The sequence below is a fragment of the Eriocheir sinensis genome, chromosome 7 (assembly GCF_024679095.1).
Source record: "Eriocheir sinensis breed Jianghai 21 chromosome 7, ASM2467909v1, whole genome shotgun sequence".
NCBI classification, from domain to species: Eukaryota; Metazoa; Arthropoda; class Malacostraca; order Decapoda; family Varunidae; genus Eriocheir; species Eriocheir sinensis.
In genome coordinates, this window is record NC_066515.1 from 25,759,387 (window position 1) to 25,783,860 (window position 24,474).

The following is a 24,474-nucleotide window of genomic DNA, read 5'->3' on the forward strand; positions in this document are numbered from 1 at the left end:
ATCAAACTCATTCCGACACAGTTTACACCTTTATTCACGTTCATATTTACCGTATCACTCCATTCTTATATTAACCCACAAAAACACATCTCCAGCTTCACAGCCCGTCTTCAGCCCCTTACAAAACACATCAAACTCATTCTGACACAGTTTACACCTTTATTTACGTTCATATTTCCTCCTCTTACTGTTCACCGTATCACTCCATTCTTATATTAACCCACAAAAACACAATCCCAGCTTCACAACCCGTCTTCAGCCCCTTACAAAACACATCAAACTCATTCTGACACAGTTTACACCTTTATTCACGTTCATATTTCCTCCTCTTACTGTTCACCGTATCACTCCATTCTTATATTAACCCACAAAAACACAATCCCAGCTTCACAACCCGTCTTCAGCCCCTTACAAAACACATCAAACTCATTCTGACACAGTTTACACCTTTACTCACGTTCATATATCCTCCTCTTACTGTTCACCGTATCACTCCACTCTTATATTAACCCACAAAAACACATGTCCAGCTTCACAACCCGTCTTCAGCCCCTTACAAAACACATCAAACTCATTCTGACACAGTTTACACCTTTATTCACGTTCATATTTACCGTATCACCACATTCTTATATTAACCCACAAAAACACATCTCCAGCCCCTTACAAAACACATCAAACTCATTCTGACACAGTTTACACCTTTAGTCACGTTCATATATCCTCCTCTTACTGTTCACCGTATCACTCCATTCTTATATTAACCCACAAAAACACATGTCCAGCTTCACAACCCGTCTTCAGCCCCTTACAAAACACATCAAACTCATTCTGACACAGTTTACACCTTTATTCACGTTCATATTTCCTCCTCTTACTGTTCACCGTATCACTCCATTCTTATATTAACCCACAAAAACACATGTCCAGCTTCACAACCCGTCTTCAGCCCCTTACAAAACACATCAAACTCATTCTGACACAGTTTACACCTTTAGTCACGGTCATATTTCCTCCTCTTACTGTTCACCGTATCACTCTTATATTAACCCACAAAAACACATCTCCAGCTTCACAGCCCGTCTTCAGCCCCTTACAAAACACATCAAACTCATTCTGACACAGTTTACGCCTTTATTCACGTTCATATTTCCTCCTCTTACTGTTCACCGTATCACTCCATTCTTATATTAACCCACAAAAACACAATCCCAGCTTCACAACCGTCTTCAGCCCCTTACAAAACACATCAAACTCATTCTGACACAGTTTACACCTTTATTCACGTTCATATTTCCTCCTCTTACTGTTCACCGTATCACTCCATACTTATATATTAACCCACAAAAACACATGTCCAGCTTCACAACCCGTCTTCAGCCCCTTACAAAACACATCAAACTCATTCTGACACAGTTTACACCTTTATTTACGTTCATATTTCCTCCTCTTACTGTTCACCGTATCACCCCATTCTTATATCAACCCACAAAAACACATGTCCAGCTTCACAACCCGTCTTCAGCCCCTTACAAAACACATCAAACTCATTCCGACACAGTTTACACCTTTATTCACGTTCATATTTACCTGCAGACACGTAGATATCTTTCCTATGCCAACAGTCAGGCTTCACCACACATACGTTACCTCCCACCTGTGATTTCTACCTGTTCAACTTATTCTCTCTCTCTCTCTCTCTCTCTCTCTCTCTCTCTCTCTCTCTCTCTCTCTCTCTCTCTCTCTCTCTCTCTCTCTCTCTCTCTCTCTCTCTCTCTCTCTCGTCTTTATATACCGGGGGAGCTCGTGAGAGAGAGAGAGAGAGAGAGAGAGAGAGAGAGAGAGAAGCGAGTGTGTGTGTGTGTGTGTGTGTGTGTGTGTGTGTGTGTGTGTGTGTGTGTGTGTGTTAACAATGTTCCCACACTATTATGCGCACATACATTGGGTGCCTTTCACTCTTACACACACACACACACACACACACACCACGCACACACAGACGCACGCACACACACACACACACACACACACACACACACACACACACACACACACCACACACACACACACACACACACACACACACACACACACACACACACACACACACATATCTTGATACCTGTATTGATGTCAAACACAATAGATGAACGAGAGAGAGACAGAGAGAGAGAGAGAGAGAGAGAGAGAGATTTTCCCACTCGAATTTCTTAACTATTTCCTTCCTTTTCTCTTGTCTTCTTGCCTACTCCTCCTCCTCCTCCTCCTCACTTTGCCTTGTTCTCTTGGTTTCAATAGAGAAAGTGTTAAGCCCCTTCCTAAAGTACTCTCTCTCTCTCTCTCTCTCTCTCTCTCTCTCTCTCTCTCTCTCTCTCTCTCTCTCTCTCTCTCTCTCTCTCTCTCTCTCTCTCTCTCTCGGGAAATTATAAACATCTTCCTTCCCTTCTCTCTCCCTTCCTTTTTATCTCCTCCTCCTCCTCCTCCTCCTCCTCTTCAGTTTAATTACAAGTTTCCTTAATTTCTTTCTTCCTACCTCCTGTCGTCCTTCGTTTCCTCCTCCTCCTCCTCCTCCTCTTCCTCCTCCGCCTCCTCCTCCTCCTCCTTATTTTATCGTTTTGTTATAATAATTTTTCTCTCCCCTTCCCTGTTTCCTCTCATTAAATGCTTCTGTTTTTCCTCCTCCTCCTCCTCCTCTTCCTCTTCTTCCTCCTTCTCCACATCGTTTTTTTTTTATTATCTTCTACTTCATCATCACCACCATCTTTTTTTCTTCTTCCTCCTCCTCCTCCTCCTCCATCATCATTATCACTATCATCATCTTGTTCTTGTTCTTCTTCTTCTTCTTCTTGTTCTTCCTCTCTTCTTTCTCTCTGTTATTTTATTTTTCTTCTTCCTCTTCCTCTTCTACCTACTTATCTTTCCTCCTCCTCCTCCTCCTCCTCCTCCTCCTTCCACTTATCTCGTTCTCTCTTCTTCTCCTTCCTTCCTCCTCCTCCTCCTCCTCCTGCTCCTCCTCCTCTTCATACTCCGATGAGGATGAAGTGGATAAGTGTTTATTGCTGCCTCTGTGTGTGTGTGTGTGTGTGTGTGTGTGTGTGTGTGTGTGTGTGTGTGTGTGTGTGTTCAATTTATCTTATTTTCTTTATTTTCTCACATCCTCTTTTCTGTTCCTTGTTTTTTTCTTTCTTTGTTTTCTTCTTTTTTTGTTTGTTCTTCTTCTTCTTCCACACACTAAAAAGTAAAAAGGTTCAACGCAAAACAGAGAGAGAGAGAGAGAGAGAGAGAGAGAGAGAGAGAGAGAGAGAGAAGGGTAGATAATGATGGAGAATTTACAGAGTTGATGATGATAAAGGTGAAGAAAGCATCTCTCTCTCTCTCTCTCTCTCTCTCTCTCTCTCTCTCTCTCTCGTAATGGAAGATAAGGAGGGGAATGTTGATGTAGAGAGAGGAAGAGGGAGAGAGAAGGGTGGGAAGAGAGGTCGCAAGAGGAGGAGGAGGAGGAAGAGGAGGAGGAGGAAATATGACTTATGGTGTTATGAGCCACATCCTGATCTGCCTTTTGTCAACACCACCATCACCACCACCATCATCACCATCATCACCATCACCATCATCATCACCACCACCACCAATAAGAACAGACAGTAACAATTAGAACAGCACCATCACCACCACCATCACCACCACCACCATCACCACCACCACCACCACCACCATCACCACCACCATCACTACCACCACCACCAACAACAACAACAACAGTAAAAAAAAAAATTAGAACAACATCATCACCACCACTATCATAATCCTCTATCACCATATTCATCACCATCACCACCACCACCACCACCACCACTGTCAACACCCTCACTATCATAATCCTCTATCACCATGTTCGTCACCACACCACCAACAGTAACAATAACAACACCATCACCACCACTATCAACACCCTCACTATCATAAGCCTCTACCACCATCACCACCACCACCACCACCATCACCATCATCATCTGGTAACTTTTTCTTTCCCTGACAGCTGCTTAGTCACTTTAAATATGTTACTTCCATCTCACTCCTTTAAAAACTGTATGTAATTTTCGTATCATTAAAGTTTGTAAGCATGTTTTTTTTTTTTTTTTTAATCTCTTTTGTTCCATTCTCGTGTAAATGTGTTTGATTATCCGGTTAAAGTTTATTCCAAGTTCAGTTTTAATCTTTTTTTTTTATATTGCGTTGGAGAATCGGGCTGTATTTTATTCGTTTTGACTGTTTTTATGTTTTAGACGAGTCATTCCTAATTAATCAATGCTCAAAAGTTCATTCCCACACGATTTTCCACTCCAGACAACCTTCATTTTTTTCCTAATACAAGCTTCGCCTTTTTCTCAGTCTCTCATTTGGTTTTACATTTTAATCGAGACAACCTTCACACTTTTTGCATACTTGATCATATTTTTCATTCATCTTTGTATTATTTTCTTCCTCATCTTCATATCCATCTTCATAGTTTTTTTCCCTATCCAAACTTTCACATATTTCTCAGTACTTTTCCCTCACTCTTCCCAAGGACGCGCACACACACACACACACACACACACACACACACTTATCATTAACAACCTACATTCACACAATTCCTCACTCCTAACCTTTAACTCATTTCCCACGCGGATGACAAGACAACACAGCGTCTCATCCGTCAAGGCTAAGCAGCGTGATGGAGGCGGGTGTGTCATCCAGGCCCATTATCTGTTTTGTAACCCATTAACTTATTGTGTCAGTGGGAGGGTGGATGACGTGGGTGGATGAATGGTGGATGAGTGGTGGATGAGTTGCTATGGAGGTTGGGTGATCGCTAAGGAAGGTAATGAAAGGGTGGTGGATAAGTGGATGTTGTGTTCAGATGATTAAGTGGATGAAGGGTAGAGATGGATGAGTGGGTGAGGATGGGTGAAGGGAAGCAGGGGATGGCTGAAAACCTATGTGGATGAGTGTGATGAGTGGTGGATGAAGGGGAATAGATGGTGGATGAATACTTAAGTGGATGAATATATGGTAATGAGTAAGGTGGAAGATGATGGGTGGTGGATGAGTAGATGGATGAGAAGTGGATGAGTGATGGATGAAGAGAAGTGATGGGTGGATGGGTGTACTGGATGAGTGAAATAATACAGAGGATGTTTTGTATATGGATGAATTAGTGGAGAGAGAGAGAATGGGTGATAGCAGGTCTCTCTCTCTCTCTCTCTCTCTCTCTCTCTCTCTCTCTCTCTCTCTCTCTCTCTCTCTCTCTCTCTCTCTCTCTCTCTCTCTCTCTGAATATTTCCTCTTTTGAGTCCCAATTGAGAACATCCTTGGAGGTTCCTGAATGCCTTTGACCCCTAATTGTTACTCCTCTGTGAAGGGACTCAAGGTATTCTAAGACACTTTGGGCTCACAACTAACACTCCCCAAGGCCACCGAGTTTTGTCCCTCAGTAAGGAAGCATACATGATTTTTACAAGTCAAGACATATGGTAACTTTTTGGGATTTGGTTAGGTTAGGTTAGGTTAGGTTTGGGGTATCTTCAAACACATGATAGCCAGCACCTTATGGTATAAATCAACAAAGAATGACCTCGCTTTGTTGTATTGAAAGTCTCATTAGTAAGGAAGCATATATGATTTTTACGAGTCAAGACGTATGGTAACTTTTTGGGCTTTTTGTTAGGTTAGGTTAAGTTTGGGGTATCTTCAAACACATGATAGCCAGCACCTTATGGTATAAATCAACAAAGAATGACCTCGCTTTGTTGTATTGAAAGTCTCATTAGTAAGGAAGCATAGATGAATTTTCTGAGTCAAGACCTATAGTGACTGTTTGGGGTTTTGTTAGGTTAGGTTAGGTTAGGTTTGGGGTATCTTCAAACACATGATAGCCAGCGCCTTATGGTATAAATCAATAAAGAATGACCTCACTTTGTTGTATAGAAAGTCTCATTAGTAAGGAAGCATAGATGAATTTTCTGAGTCAAGACCTATAGTGACTGTTTGGGGTTTTGTTAGGTTAGGTTAGGTTAGGTTAAGTTTGGGGTATCTTCAAACAAATGATAGCTAGCACCTTATGGTATAAACTAACCTTAGCCTTCTTCACCCTCCAGAAACCCTAATTTTAATCAACCTTTGCACTTATACACTTCAAAACCCCTTACAAATACATCCCTATTCCCCTCGAACCCTCTTTAACACCCCTAGAAAGCAAGCAACTAACCACCATTTCTTTTGTTTACTTTCTAATATCCTCAACAACACAGTAAACTAACCCTCATGTCTCCTTCTTCAGGGTATGTCCAGAATTCCTTTAAAAATCATCCCTTGTCTCCTTGTTTATGTATGCACCCCAAAGCAACAAAGTAACCCCTATGTGTCTCCCCCTCTCCCCTCTCTCACCCTCTCTTTCCCCTTACTTCCCCCTTACACTAACTCTCCCCTACCTAACCCCACCTCTAGTCCATCTTATCTCCCTTCCACCTCCCCCTCCTCTCCTATGCATGACTCTATCCCCCCCAACTCTCTTCACCTCTCCCCCTTCCCCCCTCTCCTCATCTCCTCTAATCCATCATGCAAATATTGGCCCTTCAACGAGGCTATTCAGATTACTCTTGTCATAGGGTGTGTCCGGAACCCCCTAAAAAATCATCTCTTGTCCCCTTGTTTACTTTTTAATGCACCCCAAAGCAACAAAGTAACCCCCATGTGTCTCCTTCCTCAGGGTGTGTCCAGGGGTGAGTGCAGCGGGCGGGGAGGGACATGAGGTCGTCTGTGAGTGTGATCCTGTCCACCCCGCCGCCCGTCACCACCATGAGCTATCCAGACTATACCACCAGCCCGCACCACCACCAGACCCTGCTTGTGCTCGTCAGACAAGTGGGTAAGTTGACCCTGCCCTCGTACCTTACACACGCGATGGTTTTCAGTCATAGGGAAGATAAAGAGCGATCATATTTACTATATATATAACATGTGAATCGGGCAGACCATTAGTTAGTCACTCAGTCCGCCAGTCACTCAGTCCACCAGTCACTTAGTCCACTCAGTCGGTCAGTCATTTGGTTGTGTTTGTATTTCTGTTATTGCCTCTTTTTTTTCCTTCCCCTCTGCCTCTTATTTGTTTAGTCATATTGTCACTGTTACATCTGTTACATTCCCCTCCTCTTCCTCCTCTTTTGTTAGTCGTTCTTCATTTATCTTTGTTAGTGTTTGTTCTTTATATATTTTGTGAAGTCATAACCTGTCTCTACCTCATGTGTTTTCTCTATCAAGTCATATCTTTGCAGGGCAGCTTCACATATCCTCTCAGTGACTCCCTCTCTGTTTTTCTCTGTCAAACCAAATCAGGGCAGCTTCACATATCCTCTTAATGACTCCCTCTCTGTTTTTCTCTGTCAAACCAAATCAGGGCAGCTTCACATATCCTCTTAACAACTCCCTCTCTGTTTTTCTCTGTCAAATCAAATGAGGGCAGCTTCACATATCCTCTTAACAACTCCCTCTCTGTTTTTCTCTGTCAAATCAAATGAGGGCAGCTTCACATATCCTCTTAACGACTCCCTCTCTGTTTTTCTCTGTCAAACCAAATGAGGGCAGCTTCACATATCCTCTTAACGACTCCCTCTCTCCTCTCAGGGTCCCAATTAAAGAGCCGCTCGTTCCATAAGCTGTACGAGCGGATCAGTCGCGTCGGCCACGTCAAGGTCAACGACTCCAATGGCACCCAGCGGCCAGTGTGGGTCACCTACCGACGCGACTACCCCCTCGAGAACAATGACTGGGGAGACTTCCAGACCCACCGCAGAGTCCTGGGCATCATCACTATAGGTCAGTCACTCGGGCAGTCAGTCAGTCAGTTGGGTGTGTGTGTATTCCTGTTACTCTTTGACACATGGTAATAGTTAAATGATTTCTCATGATGTTAAATTTGCATAGTCTGATTAGCCAGCTTTTCTATCTTGTTTTTAACCTGGTAGCAGCGGGGATCATGTTTCTTTATGGTCCCTCCAAGCGAGAAAAATTTGTAAATATCACCCCTCACACAAACCATTTCATAATATATATATCAAAGCATTTGTGATCAGATTATGTATCATCTATTTTTGGGGGTTTATATCATGGCACAAATTTGGCCCGTCGCTGCTACACGGTAAAGCCACAAATTTGGCTCGTCACTGGTACTGGGTTAATGATATAAGATGTATGAAACAACTAACTAAGCCTCCTCTCTCCATTTACCTACCCAACAAAGCAACTAAATTCACCTCCCTTGCCCCTTCAACCCCTTTAATATAAACCTTACTACTTAACACCTTTCATGAACCCCTTAAAATGATCAACCTTAATATTGTACACCCTTCTGCACCCTTAGATTATCAACCCCATCTAACCCAAGCATTTTAAAAACCCTTAAAAGTCACCCTGTTCCCTTTGTTCACTATTTATCACATTCACAAAACAGCTTTTCTTAATCATCTTTGTCTTTCTCTATTATCTTCCATACCATAACCGAGTCCCCAGCGCCTCTCTACCCTCTGATACCCTTCTCTCCTACAGGTCAGGTCGGCAGCCAAAGTGACCTCAACGACATCTGTAAGCAGCATGAGAGCCTGAAGGTCAAGTACTCGTCCACCTTGTACGACTCTCGCTGCATCATCCTGGGACTCAACCCTGATGGCACCCTGTACGAGGCGCCATCACAGGGGCCCTCGCGCAGCACCTCCCCGGACCCTAATGGCACCCCGGACCCCGGCGGCGCACAGCAGGGTCCTGTCACGGCCATCAACGGTCACGCGCATATCAAGAAGGTGTCCGCCGGGAGCACGGACCGAGACAGCGGCGTGTACGAGACTCTTGCTGCCGAGGAGAAGCCGGCGGACTCGGACACGCACTCAGAAGGCGCGACGGACCTCAAGATCGACACAAACCATGTCAACGGGTCAGACTCCGGCAGCGAGAGCACCAGCGAGGCGTGCTGCTGCGAGGAGGGCAAGGTGGACTCCCCGAGGGATTCCGCTCTCGACTCCGCCCACGACACCAGCCACTCCTCCATGAACTCCTCCAGCTCCCAGGCCTCCCGTGTGTCCCTGCAGCCGCCCTCCAACTTCAAGACAAGGGCGCTCTTCTACCCCACTGGAGACCACGCGGTGAACATCGAGAGCCAGCTGCAGGAGTTCGTGAGCTCCCTGTTCTGGGTGCTGGAGTCTAAACGCCTCGATAAGAGTCAGGAGAAACTGGAGAGGCCGCCACTTCTCTGCGCACCTTTCGAACGCAAGGTTAGTGCGCTACCTGCACCCTGTGATCACCTGTGTCCTGAGTAGTGGAGGTTCACATTCAAAAGTGCAGATGAAAGTAGATCAGTTCTTCTTTAACTCTATTGTTCTACCGTGTTCTTGAGTAGTTAACCCGTCCACTGCGATTGGCATGGATTTGGCCTTCACTGGTAATCTGGTAACATATAGTCCCAGGTCGTTCTCTGCCTCTGTGGTGGATAGTGGAGTGTTTCCCATGTGGTATCAGTATGCTGGATATCCCTTCACTGGTAGCCTGGTAACATATAGTCCCAAGTCTTTCCCTGCCTCTGTGGTGGATAGTGGAGTGTTTCCCATGTGGTATTGGTGTGCTGGATATCCCCTCCCAAGGTGCAGGACTTTACATTTTTCTTCATTGCATTGTAGCAGCCACTTTTTGTTCCATTCTTGTAGCTTGGTGATGTCTTCTGGTATGAAATCCACAGTCAAGGGGTTAGGAAGGTACATTTGTTGATTACACTTTCTCCTCAGGACTTCATTGGTTTGGACATGGACTCACGCACCAACAAGAAGCGGTGTGCTGGGCGGCTGAGGAAGCAGCTGGCGGACCTCACCCTACAGGCCGGTCTGCCCGTGGAGGCCATCGTGCACTACAGCCACGCGGCGGACACACTGCGCAACTGTAACGACTGGCTCTGGCTCGCAGGTCAACTATCCTCTATTCTGTTACCGACCCTAGCCAGCTCTTTTAGTCACTCCCTCATTCCCTTCCTTTGTCTTCCCATTCTTTCCTTTCCCAACTTTCCGCCCCTCTCCCTCCCCCTCTCCCTCTCCCTCATTCCCTTCCTCTGTCTTCCCATCCTTTCCTTTCCCAACTTCCGCCACTTTCCCCCCCTCTCCCTCTCCCTCTCCCTCTCCCTTCTTTTAATGTCTCATCATTCTGTTACTGGTCTGAGTTTCTTTCGTCTTTATTTCCAGCTCTGTTCTTGCTGCCTCGTCAATATAGTGTCCAGGTTTTGTCACATTCACCTGTATTTCTCTCTTTTCTCTTGCTTTTTTTATAATGTTAAGACTGAAGCAGTAAAATCTGTATTCTCTGGAAAGGCGAAGGTTATGAGGAGACATGATTGAAGCTTATAGGTGCATGAAGGGTTTAAGAAGGGGATAATATAGTTTAACTCTGTCACATTTACTTCATCTTTCCTTCACGATGTTGTCCTCTGAATACTGACTCCTCCTTGCCCCTCCACAGCCTGTTTTGAGGGCCTGTGCGCAGCGTCCGTGGTGATGCTCTACCCAAACCTGCGGAAGGGTGCGGGGCTGCAGCGGTACTCTAGTCTGGGGGTCGGCGGCAACCAGGGCGGCGTGGGCAGTACCGGGAGCAGGAGTCGGAATGGGTCCATCAACACCAACTCGCTGCCCACGGGTCTGGAGCCAACCATCGTCAAGCAGACCAGCAAACACTGCCTCTCCCCGGACGACATCGTGGACAAGTACCGGGAGGCCATCGTGCACTACAGCAAGGTGGGTCAGGTCATCTTGGGTCACTGAAGTTCTTGTCAGTCATGCATACAAGTACCGGGAGGTCATTGTGCACTACAGCAAGGTGGGTCAGGTCATCTTGGGTCACTAAAGTACTTGTCAGTCATGTATACAAGTACAGGGAGGCCATTGTGCACTACAGCAAGGTGGGTCAGGTCATCTTGGGTCATTGAAGTTCTTGTTAATCATATATACAAGTACCAGGAGGCCATTGTGCACTACAGCAAGGTGGGTCAGGTCATCTTGGGTCATTGAAGTTCTTGTTAATCATATGCTATAAAGAAATTAGATGCCCAAAAAGAAGTGGATGTGAACCAGAGTGTGTTAGAAGAGTATCATAATTTTTGTTCACAGTGATAGAAGGTTGAAGTTATGTGCTATAAAGAAATTAGATGCCCCAAAAGAAGTGGATGTGAACCAGAGTGTGTTAGAAGAGTATCATAATTTTTGTTCACAGTGATAGAAATTTGAAGTTACATGCTATAAAGAAACTATATACCCCCCAAAAAGTGTGTTGTCTGAGTATCTGTATGCATGGATGTGTGTCTGAGTGTGTGTCGGCAGAACAGGTAACATTGCCACGCTGCCTCCACAGTACCGCAACGCTGGTGTGGTGGAGACGGAGGCAAGCATCAAGGCGGTCCACGTCCTCATCGAGCAGCGGCGCTACCTCATGGCGGCAGAGTTCCTCTCCAACGTAGTGTTCATCAACCTGCAGCTGTCTGATGAGGAGAAGGTGGGTCTTGACGGGCCATGGGAGGTCTGGATTGGTCTTGGAGGTTAGGTTTTGGGCCACAGAAGGTCTGGACGGGCCATGGAAGTTAGGTTTTGGGTCATGGATGTTAGGTTTTGGGCCACAGAAGGTCTGGATGGGCCATGGAAGTTAGGTTTTGGGCCATGGAAGTTAGGTTTTGGGCCATGGAAGTTAGGTTTTGGGGCACAGAAGGTCTTGACGGGCCATGGAAGTTAGGTTTTGGGCCATGGAAGTTAGGTTTTGGGCCATGGAAGTTAGGTTTTGGGCCATGGAAGTTAGGTTTTGACGGGCCATGGAAGTTAGGTTTTGGGCCACAGAAGGTCTTGACGGGCTATGGAAGTTAGGTTTTGGGCCACAGAAGGTCTTGACGGGCTATGGAAGTTAGGTTTTGGGCCACAGAAGGTCTGGATGGGCCATGGAAGTTAGGTTTTGGGCCACAGAAGGTCTTGACGGGCCATGGAAGTTAGGTTTTGGGGCACAGAAGGTCTTGACGGGCCATGGAAGTTAGGTTTTGGGTCACAGAAGGTCTTGACAGGCCATGGAAGTTAGGTTTTGGGTCACAGAAGGTCTTGACAGGCCATGGAAGTTTGGTTTTGGGCCACAGAAGTTAGGTTTTAGGGCACAGAATGTCTTGATGGGCCATGGAAGTTAAGTTTTGGGCCACAGAAGTTAGGTTTTAGGGCACAGAATGTCTTGACAGGCCATGGAAGTTAGGTTTTGGGCCACAGAAGGTAGGTTTTAGGGCACAGAAAGTCTTGACAGGCCATGGAAGTTTGGTTTTGGGCCACAGAAGTTAGGTTTTAGGGCACAGAAAGTCTTGACAGGCCATGGAAGTTAGGTTTTGGGCCACAGAAGTTAGGTTTTAGGGCACAGAAAGTCTTGACAGGCCATGGAAGTTAAGTTTTGGGCCACAGAAGTTAGGTTTTAGAGCACAGAATGTCTTGACGGGCCATAGAAGTTAGGTTTTGGGCCACAGAATGTCTTGACGGGCCATGGAAGTTAAGTCTTATTGGGACATATGATAACATTTCTAACTTAGTTTCAGGACATTATTACATGAAACAAAGTAGAAAAATGTCTTAAAGAGTGAGAATAGGGTTGTACAGGGTCAAGGGTCATCCACAGCTATAGATTTGCCTCCAACTCTACCTCTGTATTTGAATCTGAAGACCTCATTATGTTAACCCAGTAGCAGCGGGGATCATGTTTCATAATGGTCCCTCTAAGCGAGAAAAATGAGAAAAAATCATCACTCACACAAACCATTTCATAATATATATCAAAGCATTTGTGATCAGTTTATGCATCATCTATTTTTTTGGGGTTTATATCATGGCACAAATTTGGCCCGTCGCTGCTACACGGTAAAGCCACAAATTTGGCCCGTCGCTGCTACCGGGTTAAGCACAGTAACATATTCACTCTTGGATTCAGTTTAATGGGTGTTGAGGGATTGACACACAACACAAGATAAGCCAGACCACTTACTGTCCGTCTCTCTGCTGCAGATCGCTCGCTTCAACTCCCTGGCGGACCTGTACCACCAAGTTGGGTTCCAGCGTAAAGCTTCGTTCTTCCGGCGGGTGGCAGCCATGCGGTGTGTGGCCCCCCAGAACCAGCAGCCAGACTGGGGCCAGTGTTACCGCCTCCTCCTGCAAACCCTGGATGGCTATAAGGTCTGTCTGGACCCCCTCGAGTTCCAGAAAGGTGAGACCGCAAGGCTTGTCTCTGTGTTGTAAGTGTTGCTTGGGAATCTTGGTGGAGGAGCAGAAAGATTAAAAACATCTCAAAATATAAACAGGGAAATAAATCCTTCTTCCTTCTTCTTCTTTATCATCCTCTTCCTTCCTTCCTTCCCTGTTGTTTGTATGTATGTTTTTGACATCTTCCTCTGGTGTGAAAAAAATGTTTGCAGGACTTGTATAAAACAGGCATCTTTCCATGACTTTCCTCTAACACGGTCTCCTGTTATCCCTTCTTCTTTATCATCCTCTTCCTTCCTTCCTTCTTTCCCTGTTGTTTGTTTGCTCTTGTCGTCTTCCTCTGGTGTGAAAAAAAATGTTTGCAGGACTTGTATAAAACAGGCATCTTTCCATGACTTTCCTCTAACACGGTCTCCTTTTACCCCCTTCAGATGGTAGTCAAGGATGGCCGTCCCTGCAGATTCAGATCCTGCAGGAGTTGGTGGGCACGTCGCGGAGGATGGGCCAGAACGCACTTTGCACCCGCCATCAAGCCTTCCTGGGTGAGGACCTCGCTTAGAAATTGCTATGTTGTCCCAAGTTCCTGCTGACAGTCTTAACAAACCATCAGCGTTGCCAGAGTACTGTTCTCGGCTTCTCATTTTTCCCGATTTCAGGCTTAAAAACATCCCACCCACAAAACTAATGATACCTATTTATATTTATCATTGAAAGTGTTAATTATAGAGGGTTTTGTGCAGTCATTATGCGTTAGAAATGGGAAAATCTTGTTCAGTGAGTACAATATCTTGGCACCCCTGCTGACCATTTCCCTCTGCCTGTGTTCCAGTGTGCGCCATGCTGCCCCACCTGAATGACACGGAACGACAGGAGACTGCGGCCATGCTGGAGTCCCTCAGTGCTCGCAGCGGCAGCGGCCCGGCGCCCTTAGTTGTGCAGGAGACGGGCATCATCATCCCTGCCGTCAACTTCCTCAACCTGCCCGTCTGTCGGTGCGTATCCAAGGTTTAACCCGTCCGCTGCGATTGGTCCCTCTAAGCGAGAAAAATTAGAAAAAATCATCACTCCCACAAACCATTTCATAATATATATCAATGCATTTGTGATCAGTTTATGTATCATCTATTTTTTTGGGGGTTTATATCATGGCACAAATCTGGCCCGTCGCTGCTACCGGGTTAAAATCGTAAAACAGGAACAACGCTCACCTCCGCTCCTTCCCCCACAGGCGAGTGCGCATCGTGTCGCCAGCAGGAGGCCGCAAGGCAGAGAAGAAAGCCTCGCTGATCCCTGAGGACGACAACGGGCCCTTCATCTTCTCCCCCTTCACCTCCCTCACCAACAGCAACGAAAAACGCTCTCAGGGGAAAGTGGGTGAGTGAGGGAACCAAGAAACACTAATAGCAACAAGGTGGACCATCAGTAAAGGTTCACCATATATATTTACACCATTTTTTTTTTACAACAAAGGAGGCGGTTCAAGGGCAACAAAAAGAATGCAAAAAAAAAAAAGTCCGCTACTCACCGCTCCCATAATAGACAAAAGTAAAGAGTAGCCAAGAGAGGTCAATTTCAGGTGGAGAGGTGTCTTGATACACTCTTCTTTGCACCCTTAAGCCATACGACCCTTCATGTCACTGTTTTATATGTTGTTTTAATCTCTCTTTCAGACTTTGATTGGGTGGAGGGAGACGTGTGTGAGATTAGCCTGGACCTGGAGAACACTATGCCTTTTGAACTCAAGATAACAAACATGGTAAGTGACTCGGCAAAGTAGTCGGGTATGAGTCCCAACATGACATTTTAACCCGTCCGCTGCGATTGGCATGGAGGGGAGGAGAGGGGACGAGATGGGAGGGGAGGAGAGGAGAGGAGAGGGGACGAGAGGGGAGCGTTACCCATGTGGTAGTGGTATGCTGGATATCCCTTCACTGGTAGCCTGGTAACATACACTCCCAGGTCTTTCTCTGCCTCTGTGGTGGATAGTGGAGTGTTTCCCATGTGGTATTGGTGTGCTGGATATCCCTTCACTGGTAGCCTGGTAACATACACTCCCAGGTCTTTCTCTGCCTCTGTGGTGGATAGTGGAGTGTTTCCCATGTGGTATTGGTGTGCTGGATATCCCTTCACTGGTAGCCTGGTAACATACACTCCCATGTCTTTCTCTGCCTCTGTGGTGGATAGTGCAGTGTTTCCCATGTGGTATTGGTATACTGGATATCCCTTCACTGGTAGCCTGGTAACATACACTCCCAGGTCTTTCTCTGCCTCTGTGGTGGATAGTGGAGTGTTTCCCATGTGGTAGTGGTGTGCTGGATATCCCTTCACTGGTAGCCTGGTAACATACACTCCCAGGTCTTTCTCTGCCTCTGTGGTGGATAGTGGAGTGTTTCCCATGTGGTATTGGTATGCTGGATTTCCCCTCCCAAGGTGCAGGACTTTACATTTTTCTCCATTGAATTGTAGCAGCCACTTTTTGTTCCATTCCTGTAGCTTGATGTCTTCTTGTAGGAAATCCAGTCAAGGGGTTAATACAAACTCACACATTATAATCAGTGTAAATTAGAGGAGTCACCCGCCTGTGCTCACCTTGCAGACTCTCATCACGGAAGCGGTTCAGTTTGAGTCTTGGACATCCACCATTGTGCTGAAGCATGAGCCGGGGCCCCAGCCAGTGACCCTGAGGGGGAGGCCACAGGGGTCGGGGGAGCTGCTGGTCACGGGGTACTCCACCACGGTCATGGGGGTCACCAGCAACTGTCGCTTCAAGTTCCTGCCGCACCTCAAGACCCCGCAGTACACCATCAATGTTGTGCCTGCGCTGCCCATGATACAGGCAAGTGACTCGGTGGCCTGACCTCCTTTTTCTTCTTCTTCTTCATTTTCTTCTTTTTCTTAATTTTCTTTCTTTTTCGTCTTTGCCTTCTTTTTCTACTCTTTCTTCATTTTCTCTTTTTCTTTTTCTTCTTTGTCTTAATTTTCTTTCTTTTTCTTCTTCTTTGTCTTAATTTTCTTTCTTCTTCGTTTTCTTCATTTTCTTCATTTTTCTCCTTTTATCATCCTTATTTTCCCTTATGGAGTTGGACAGGCTATGAATCTCTCCCACTCTCGACAGTCATAGACTCTCCCTTCTTGTCATGTCTTTTTTAATTTAATTCTGAAGCTTTACCCCGTGTAGATATTCTTGTGGTGGGTGAATGGTACAGGACTGGCCTTGCTTCCTCCATATAGCTGTAGTTTGGTTGTGTTTCTGGTAGAGGGGAGAGTGTTAGTGTTGTCGAGTGTGTGTGACGTGTTGTTATTGTGTGTGGTGTGTTGCAGATCCTCTCTGGTAACAGCAGCACGGGCAGCCTCGGGGCGGAGCGGGCGGTGGGTGAGGAGTGCGGCAGCCTCCACCTGTCCCTGTCCGCCGGGGAGACCCATGAGTGCTCGGTGGTGCTGCACAATGTCTCGTCTCAGCCGGTGGAGGAGCTCAACATCACCCTGGAGTCAAAGATGGACAAGGATCTGCTGCACCAGGTGAGGGAGCAGGGCCTTGGTGCTGTGGCCGTGCCAACAAACATCCTCTCCAGTGATCATGAACATGGCCGGGCACAATGCAGGGTCCTCATACCTGATATTTTCTCCATTGCCAATAATACTGGTGGAGAATTTCTGTATATTTCCTAAACATTGTTGAGTGTGTTGTATTGTGTTGCAGGTGTTCCAGTACAGCCGTGAGAACCTTGAGGCCCAGCTGCCCATCCCCCCCGGCGGCCGCGCCTCCCTCACCCTCTACGTGTACGCCGCCTGTGACTTCCTTGCCCCGGGCCGGCTGGACGAGTCCCTGGAGACCACCAGCCTGATGTCCGGCAGCGAGCCGCCCTCCCTGGTGTCTGGCGGGCCACCCTCACTGCCCTCCAGACAGTCCATGGCGACATCCAGCACCCGGGCAGCGCCGCGCGCCCGCCGGGCCGACTCCTCCGCCTCACTGCTGTCCTCGCGCTCCGGCTCCAGTGTGCGGTCAGGCTCCTCAAACTCCACCCAGGCTGCCTCCTCCAGTGTGAGGACCCGCGTCACCGCACCCACGCCAGGTGGGTGTGCTGGGCACAGGCACGGCTGAGAGGCCCTCCCTGCACCTCACTTGTGCCACTCTCTTCCTACCCTTGTGTGGTAGAGTTGGGTTGTTGGTGTGGTGGTTCCCTGAGTGTTGTGTTTACCCCCACAGGGTGCAGCAACAGGGTCCTGGAGGCTGTGCTGCAGGTGAAGTACTCCGGTGGTGCCGGGATGGGCGCCGAGTACCTCCGCAGCACCCAGGTGGGCGTGGCGGTGGAGGTGACGCCCTCGCTGCAGGTGACGCGCTGGGACGTGCTGCCGGCGGAGCTGCCCCACCAGTGCTACGTGGTGCTGGACCTGCTCAACTGTGCCGCCCATGAGATGGACCTCCACTACACGCCCACCAAACACATCCTCGTCGAGGCCGGGGACTCCTGCCGCGTCCCCGTCCCGGTGGACCGCTGCCCCCTCGCCACCCTCACCGAGGTACATGACTTGTGCTGCTTCACTTTGACCGACAAGTCCCAGAACTCAAAGCCATTACAAGCATACTCCCTTAAGGTTTAAACTCAAAGTATGGATTTGAAACAATGCTTCAGACCTCAAACTGTGCACTGGTGAAGCTTTGCTAGATAAATCATGAAGCATGAAGTTAATGTCTGTATGTTTAGAGGAACAATCTTGCTCTTCATTCTCTCCTTGATGTGGCCTTGGATAACACTTGTCTGTTCCGCAGGATGGCCGGGAGAGTGAGAGTGGGTGGGGCTGGTCTGAGGTGCTGGGGGGCCACGTGGCCTCTCTGGTGGAGCTGCGGTGGACTCTGGGCCCCAGCGACACCCCTGGACGGGCCTCCCTCTCTGGCATCACCTTCCCGCCCTCCACGCATGACCTCATCACCATGGCTCCGATACACTGGGGTGAGACTCCAACACACTTCTTTTGTAGCTCCTATGTTGGGATTGGAGCACATGTTTGAGAAGTGTAGTGTTGTAGTAGTGTAGGGCAGTGCGTAGTTTAATCTGTCCACTGCGATTGGCACGGATTTTCCCTTCACTGGTAGCCTGGTAACATATAGTCCCAGGTCTTTCCTTGCCTCTGTGGTGGGTAGTGGAGTGTTTTCCATGTGGTATTGGTGTGCTGGATATCCCCTCCCAGGGTGCAGGACTTTACATTTTTCTTCATTGAATTGTAGCAGCCACTTTTTGTTCCATTCCTGTAGCTTGGTGATGTCTTCTTGTAGGAAATCCACAGTCAAGGAGTTAATGGAGTTTATTGCAGTGTAGTGTAGCATAGAGTGGTGTGTAGGTACAGGTGTGCAGTGTTGAATGCAACTTTCTCTTGACAGACGTGCAGATGGATGGGCTGGAGGTTGTGGGCGGGACAGAGAACAGCGGCGTGGTGGGTCGCCCGCTGCAGCTGGGCGTGGGCATCACCAACACCAGTGGGGCGCCCCTCCCCCCCCTCAGCCTGCGCATCACCGCCTTCCAGGACCACCAGAACGGCCACCTGAACTACCGCCTGGATGCCAAGATGACCACCATCGGTGCCACCAAGCTCACCACACCCGAGGCATGGCAGTCACCTTACCTGTACTGAGAGAGAGAGAATACCTGTGTTTAGTGCCTTTATACTGAGAGACAAAATTATGTGTATAGTGCCTCTCCCTGTCCTGAGATAGAGTAGCCTATTTACCCGAGAGAATTTTGTTGTATAGGTAATTCTCCTTAATCCGGAGACTTCAGTAAAGGTTATCTAGCTATATGTAAGTCTTTATATTGGGATTACTTGAGCTAATATTCCTTAACTTTGAGACTAGTTAATCTTCCTTAATTTCAAGACAACTTTAGCTAATCTTCTTTAATTTTGAGACTTCCTTATACTGAACTTTGTCTTCCCCTCGTGCGGTGCAGCTGAAGGAGGGCGAGGAGTTCCGTCACTGCTGCGGACTGGTGTTCTTCACGGCCGGCGTCTTCAAGGTGGAGGTGACGTGCTCCCCTGCGGCGGCGGCGGCAGCGCAGACGTCCTTCTACGAGAACATCACGCCGGCGCACCAACACGCCTGGAAGTTTGCGCCGCCGCTTGAGATCACCGTGACAGACGTGTGAAGCCGGAGACATGCCGAGAGGGTGGTGCATGCCAGGGATGGATAGGTTGTCACTGGGAAACGCTGCAAACAGACGAAGGGAAACTGCATGCAACTACTAGACATGTATTCAAGACCTCCATGTAGATACGTTGTTTTGTGTGAGCCTTTTTATACGGGGATTAACTGTACCGAGTTGACCTGCATGTGACTTGTAGATTCACTGTACACTCAAGACCTCAGTGCAGATAAGTTGTTTCATATGCGCTTTTTTATGAAGGTGGACTAAAACAGCTCAAGACTGGCATGTATACTAACCAGTAGACTCACTCTATGCCCAAGACCTCAACGCAGCACTCGTAACGTAGCGCAGCAGTGGGACGGGTTGTTTTGTCTCCTAATCCTAACCCTGGAAACAGTAGCAGTATTTCCCGATGCAGTATTACACTGGTGGTCTTCCTCCTGGTACTGCTGAAAGCCTGCTGAAGTTCCTGCTACTGTGAGGAGTGTTGGAACTCACCCTCGAATGCCTGTGTTAGCAAGACCCATAGAGGCAGTAGTTGTGTCCGTGATGTCACCCTCGTAGCCACCCTCAGGACTAACACTCCAGATACTTCTTCATGGTTGTCTTCTCGCTGGAGTACTACTTGGTGTTTACTATTCAGAGGTGTGGTAAAAATGCATTTTTCACTTGTGGTCAGATTCAAACCATTGGCTCTGGAGGGCAGACAGACAGTGTGTGTGCTGCCCGGCCACTCGGCGCTCCCACCGGCCCCATCAGAGGAGGCGGTGGGAACCTTCGCTCAGAAACTTGCCTTGATTCAGCGGCACTCTCATAAGGGTGTGAAATTATACGACAAAATACTGTATGATATGAATTGCATTAATACAACCAAAGTACCATAGAGTGATATGTATATTGAGCACAGTTTATATAGTTGTATCTTAAGGTGCCCTGATGATATACTGATTGAGATGTACAACAGCACAATATTTGTGCATTTTGAATTTTGTGATATGTATATTTGAGTGTATGATAATGTAAAAAAGGAATGTAACTAGAGCCCTCACTAGTTGTTTAGTTAGTTGTTTTCTGCTTCATTTTGCAACGTTTTTACGAGTGAATTCTTACACATCCAGAAAAATGTTTTGATGTTTGAGGTGTGACTCGCCTTCCGCCATCTCTTCCTCACCACCGAAAGAAACGGAAATCTTTCACCAAATACTCAAACACCTTCCTTCCATCAAGGGGTCACCACCACCACTACCTCTTAGCTTACTGTTTACTCTGTTCACTCAGATACGTTGCTTTACAGCTGCCTTGGTGCCTAACAAGAACAAAAGTCAACTTCTTCTTACCCTCAGTTCAGCAGCCACAAGTCCTTCATCTCCCCCTTTACTGCAGCGGCTTGACTCTTTTCTTCACTTAGCTGAAGGTGTTGTGGGCCGTGTTGTGTTGTCCTCGGGTTGCTCTCATGGGCTCGGACAGACCCTGCCCCTCCACCTGACACACCCATGTGCTGTACACACAATGAAGAGTGTTACTGAAACACTTGATGCCAGGCATTTCCTCCCAAGACACATTCCTCAGCTACAGTAACACCATGACATTAGGAATCTAAGTGGCACTGGTGACCTTTCTGAATAATTAAACAGGAGTAATATACAGGCATGTTGGGGACGGTGCTTGTCTTGTCTTGTGACAGTGAACAAAGCTGGGTTATGGTCCAATGATATTAAGTACTTTAAGAATACTTCACCTCATAACCATAATCTATCCCATGATCTGGCCGTGCTGTCTATCTAGTAACTTAAAAACAGGAATAAGCAGTCTTAGTTGTCAAGGGCAAATGAGTACCTGTGAACTTTTTTTGGTGCTGGAGAGAACTTGAGGTGCTGCAAACTGTAGTGCGACTCAAGAGAGTTTGAAGTCATGTATAATAATGCCATAACTGATTTATCTGTGCTTCATAATCTGATAGAGTGTTTAAAGTTGTTAAAGTCATGAGTTTGTATTATCTAAAGAACCTCAGTCCCCACACAACAAGTTTATTCAGGTGTTTATGCACAAGGTACTTTTTATATGTTAAGCTGTAGTGTGTGGGGAAGGTGGTCAAGTCAGGTCAGTTGAGGTGAGTGAGGTCAGGTCAGGTGCCGGGTTATAGCTTGGTTCCACTTTTCTTTAGCCCTCCACGCCTTCACCATTCAGCTCCACGCTACACTCTGGGCTTCTCTGATGCTTCACAAACTTAAGAGGGATGAAGGACATGCTTTCCAACCTCTCTGTATCTTCTATTGTGCTGCAGAATTTCCTTCAGCTCAAACTCTTACTTCTTGAGCAATAAGATTACTAGTGAGAGATTACTGGACTGTCCGCGTGTGTGTGTGTGTGTGTGTGTGTGTGTGTGTGTGTGTGTGTGTGTACAGGTGGCGTGCCAAGATGCGTGTAGCAGGAAGGGCGTTGCCGCCCCTTATGTGCCTGGCAGTAACCACGTGGGTGCGTAGTGTGTGTTAAGGCTTGGGTTTTCTTGCGTCTCACCGATTCCTTCATATTTATAAAGTTTGAAAGACAAATTTGGACTTTTTTGTATTTTGGTTCGTGTTTATGATTTTTTTTAACATTTTGATATGTTCCTCCTGAAAATCACACCATAGATATTATTGTAAATCCTCTCTATATTGTTATATCTGTATATATGTTCATATGAACCTAATAAAATGTCAATTTAGTCATGGTGATGTAATATTTCCTTTTATCATGAGTGTGGCCTCAAGGATCTTCTGTGAGTGGCTCAGTGCTGGGAAAGGGAAGCTCAGGACTGGCTGCTGTCAAACAGCTGAACATTGTTCCAAGGAATACCCTTCCCAAAGCTTGACCCTGAAGATGTCTGCCAGCATTCATCACCTGCCTTGTTACTGGCAAGAAGGGCAGTAATGTTTGTCATCCAGAGTCCTTCTGACCAGACCAGTGTCGATCAAACCACTGAGGAGACAGACCACTGAGATACCCAGACAACAGGAGGCACAAAAAGCTGCAGTCTGAAATGAGCTGCTGTGGAGAGGTGCTGCCTTAGCTAACAGGTGTGCTACTTGATAACAGTGACAGCAGGTATAATGAAGAGGTTACCAGCTTAATTAAAACTGCATCGAGGGTCCTACAAGTTAGCCGTGGTAGCGCTTACATCTGACTAGACGCTGTGTCATGCCAGTAATTCACGCGTTAGTCCTGCACTGAGTGGTGGCTGATGTCTTGGCTTGGCATCCTAAGAGCAACGTGGAACACAGCGTGCAGCCCAACCACCCATATATGAGAGGCCAAAGTATAGTTGATATTCCTTATAAGGGGTAAGATGACCTGTTGAGTGTCTTCCTGAGTCTGGCACGAAATAAAACGCCTTCAGTAAGTCAAGCCTTATTGCCTTATAGTACTAGGAAGAACCCTCATGGACGGTCCCTCACGAGTTTGATATACTTAGTGCACAGCAAACTCATTACGGAAGATTTGGCACTCACTGAACCCTTTGCAAAATCGTGTTCGCTTACAAAACAACACCTTAACTCTTCCGTTTGTAGTCAAATAGTACAGATAAAGAGAAATGAGTGTGTGCAAGGGAAAGGAACCGCTGTGCGCATTGTGGTCGTCAGGTGCACCGACACACCTCAACTACTGACGGACAGCGAAGGAAACAAAAATCATGTAGTACTGCACACGTCTGGTCAGTGGTCAGTTAGTATGTGCAGTACACTCCTTCCTTCACACCAACAAATTCTACCTCCATGCGCCCACCAAGACTCGCAACGTTGCCAGATTATCGTACTCAACCTCGTATGTTTGCCGATTTCCGACGCAAGAACTATCTCCTTCACCCCAATAACTGGCTTCATATATAGTTATGGTAAAAATGGTTAATTCTTGATGTTTCTTAGCAATAGTTATGGGCCAGAAACCGATATATACGATGCTAGGAGTACGATAATCCGGCAACAGTGACCACGAGCCAGATTGCCGCGGAAAGTGACTGAGTGAGGGCGTGTGTGCCGTGCGTGTTGAGGTCCCCGGCGGTGTGGCGTGTGGCTGGGGCGGCCCTACGCGAGGAGAAGGTGAGAACCGGTGTGGAAGGGTGAGAACCGGTGCAGGAAGGGAAGCAGGCCATGAGTGAGGCAGGGGAGGGCAGGGTAGGCTGAAGCCGTGCCCTGCTGTTTGCTCATTCCCAATATACGTTTTTTTATTTATTTTTACAGCTAAGGAGACAGTTCAAGGGCGTAAAGAAAAAAAAAAAGCCCGCTACTCCCTGCTCCTGAAAAGAGATCAAAGGAGTGTCCAAAAAAGAGAGAATAGTCTTGATTCTTCAGGTGGTATTGTCGGACGCTCCCGCCTGTCACATCAACTATTTCCAAAGGCCAAACAGGAGACTAGTCGGGTTCTAATGAGTGTTTATTTAGGTTCATGATACAGAGGAGATAGCGCCACTATAAACACTTGCCTGCGCCATGATGGGCTGGGACCGCTACCATCTAGGCCTCTCAAGAAAAAGCCTACCGGTGTTATTGGCGTACACGTAAAAAGAAGAAGAAGAAAAAGAAGGGTCAGACTACCACCAGGATCTTAAAGTATACCCCTAGAAATGCCCCAAACTCCTATGAAAGCCTTGTCAAATATGTGAACTTGGACACACAGGGAGCGAGAAAGCAAGGCGAGGCGAGGGTTGTCGTGGCAACGCGGTCCCCAGACCATTATAGCCTCGCACCCACTCCTGTCGGCGCGTCGGGGCAAACCAGGGATGAGGTGAAATGTTTTTATGAATAGTTCCGTGCTCCACTTATTTGGCGTTTTATGAACAATCTGTATACACCATCGTGTTCAGGAGGCTTTTCTCTATAAGATGGAATTGTTTATTTTAGTACTCGTTTCATAGCCGCTGCAAATGGTAGCTGTATGTAAAATGTTATAAACGTTACGGAGTGATTATTTAACTTTAACTCGTCACTATTTGGTGCTGTTTTGGTATGTTATCTACCGTACTGTGGACGAATCCAGCAGCAGCTTGGATCTCTGACCCTGGCTTCCCGCGT

The 24,474-nt window shown here is 47.0% G+C and overlaps 1 protein-coding gene across 2 annotated transcripts in view; it reads left to right on the forward strand.

Annotated features, from left to right (window-relative positions):
- LOC126995177 (protein brunelleschi-like) overlaps window positions 1-22,132 on the forward strand; it is a 48,403-nt gene extending 26,271 nt beyond the window's left edge. For both annotated transcript variants that reach the window (XM_050854479.1, XM_050854480.1), the window contains exons 2-19: window positions 6,755-6,913; window positions 7,669-7,860; window positions 8,590-9,308; window positions 9,816-9,990; window positions 10,537-10,808; window positions 11,422-11,562; window positions 13,089-13,287; window positions 13,715-13,825; window positions 14,113-14,275; window positions 14,512-14,657; window positions 14,954-15,039; window positions 15,880-16,119; window positions 16,605-16,802; window positions 16,984-17,356; window positions 17,491-17,804; window positions 18,055-18,235; window positions 18,664-18,887; window positions 19,229-22,132. In XM_050854479.1, coding sequence (XP_050710436.1) covers window positions 6,793-6,913; window positions 7,669-7,860; window positions 8,590-9,308; window positions 9,816-9,990; window positions 10,537-10,808; window positions 11,422-11,562; window positions 13,089-13,287; window positions 13,715-13,825; window positions 14,113-14,275; window positions 14,512-14,657; window positions 14,954-15,039; window positions 15,880-16,119; window positions 16,605-16,802; window positions 16,984-17,356; window positions 17,491-17,804; window positions 18,055-18,235; window positions 18,664-18,887; window positions 19,229-19,423 — 4,050 coding nt within the window. In that variant the 5' untranslated portion in view covers window positions 6,755-6,792 and the 3' untranslated portion in view covers window positions 19,424-22,132. The remainder of the gene's footprint in view (window positions 1-6,754; window positions 6,914-7,668; window positions 7,861-8,589; window positions 9,309-9,815; window positions 9,991-10,536; window positions 10,809-11,421; window positions 11,563-13,088; window positions 13,288-13,714; window positions 13,826-14,112; window positions 14,276-14,511; window positions 14,658-14,953; window positions 15,040-15,879; window positions 16,120-16,604; window positions 16,803-16,983; window positions 17,357-17,490; window positions 17,805-18,054; window positions 18,236-18,663; window positions 18,888-19,228) is intronic.
- The last annotated feature ends 2,342 nt before the right edge of the window (window positions 22,133-24,474 follow it).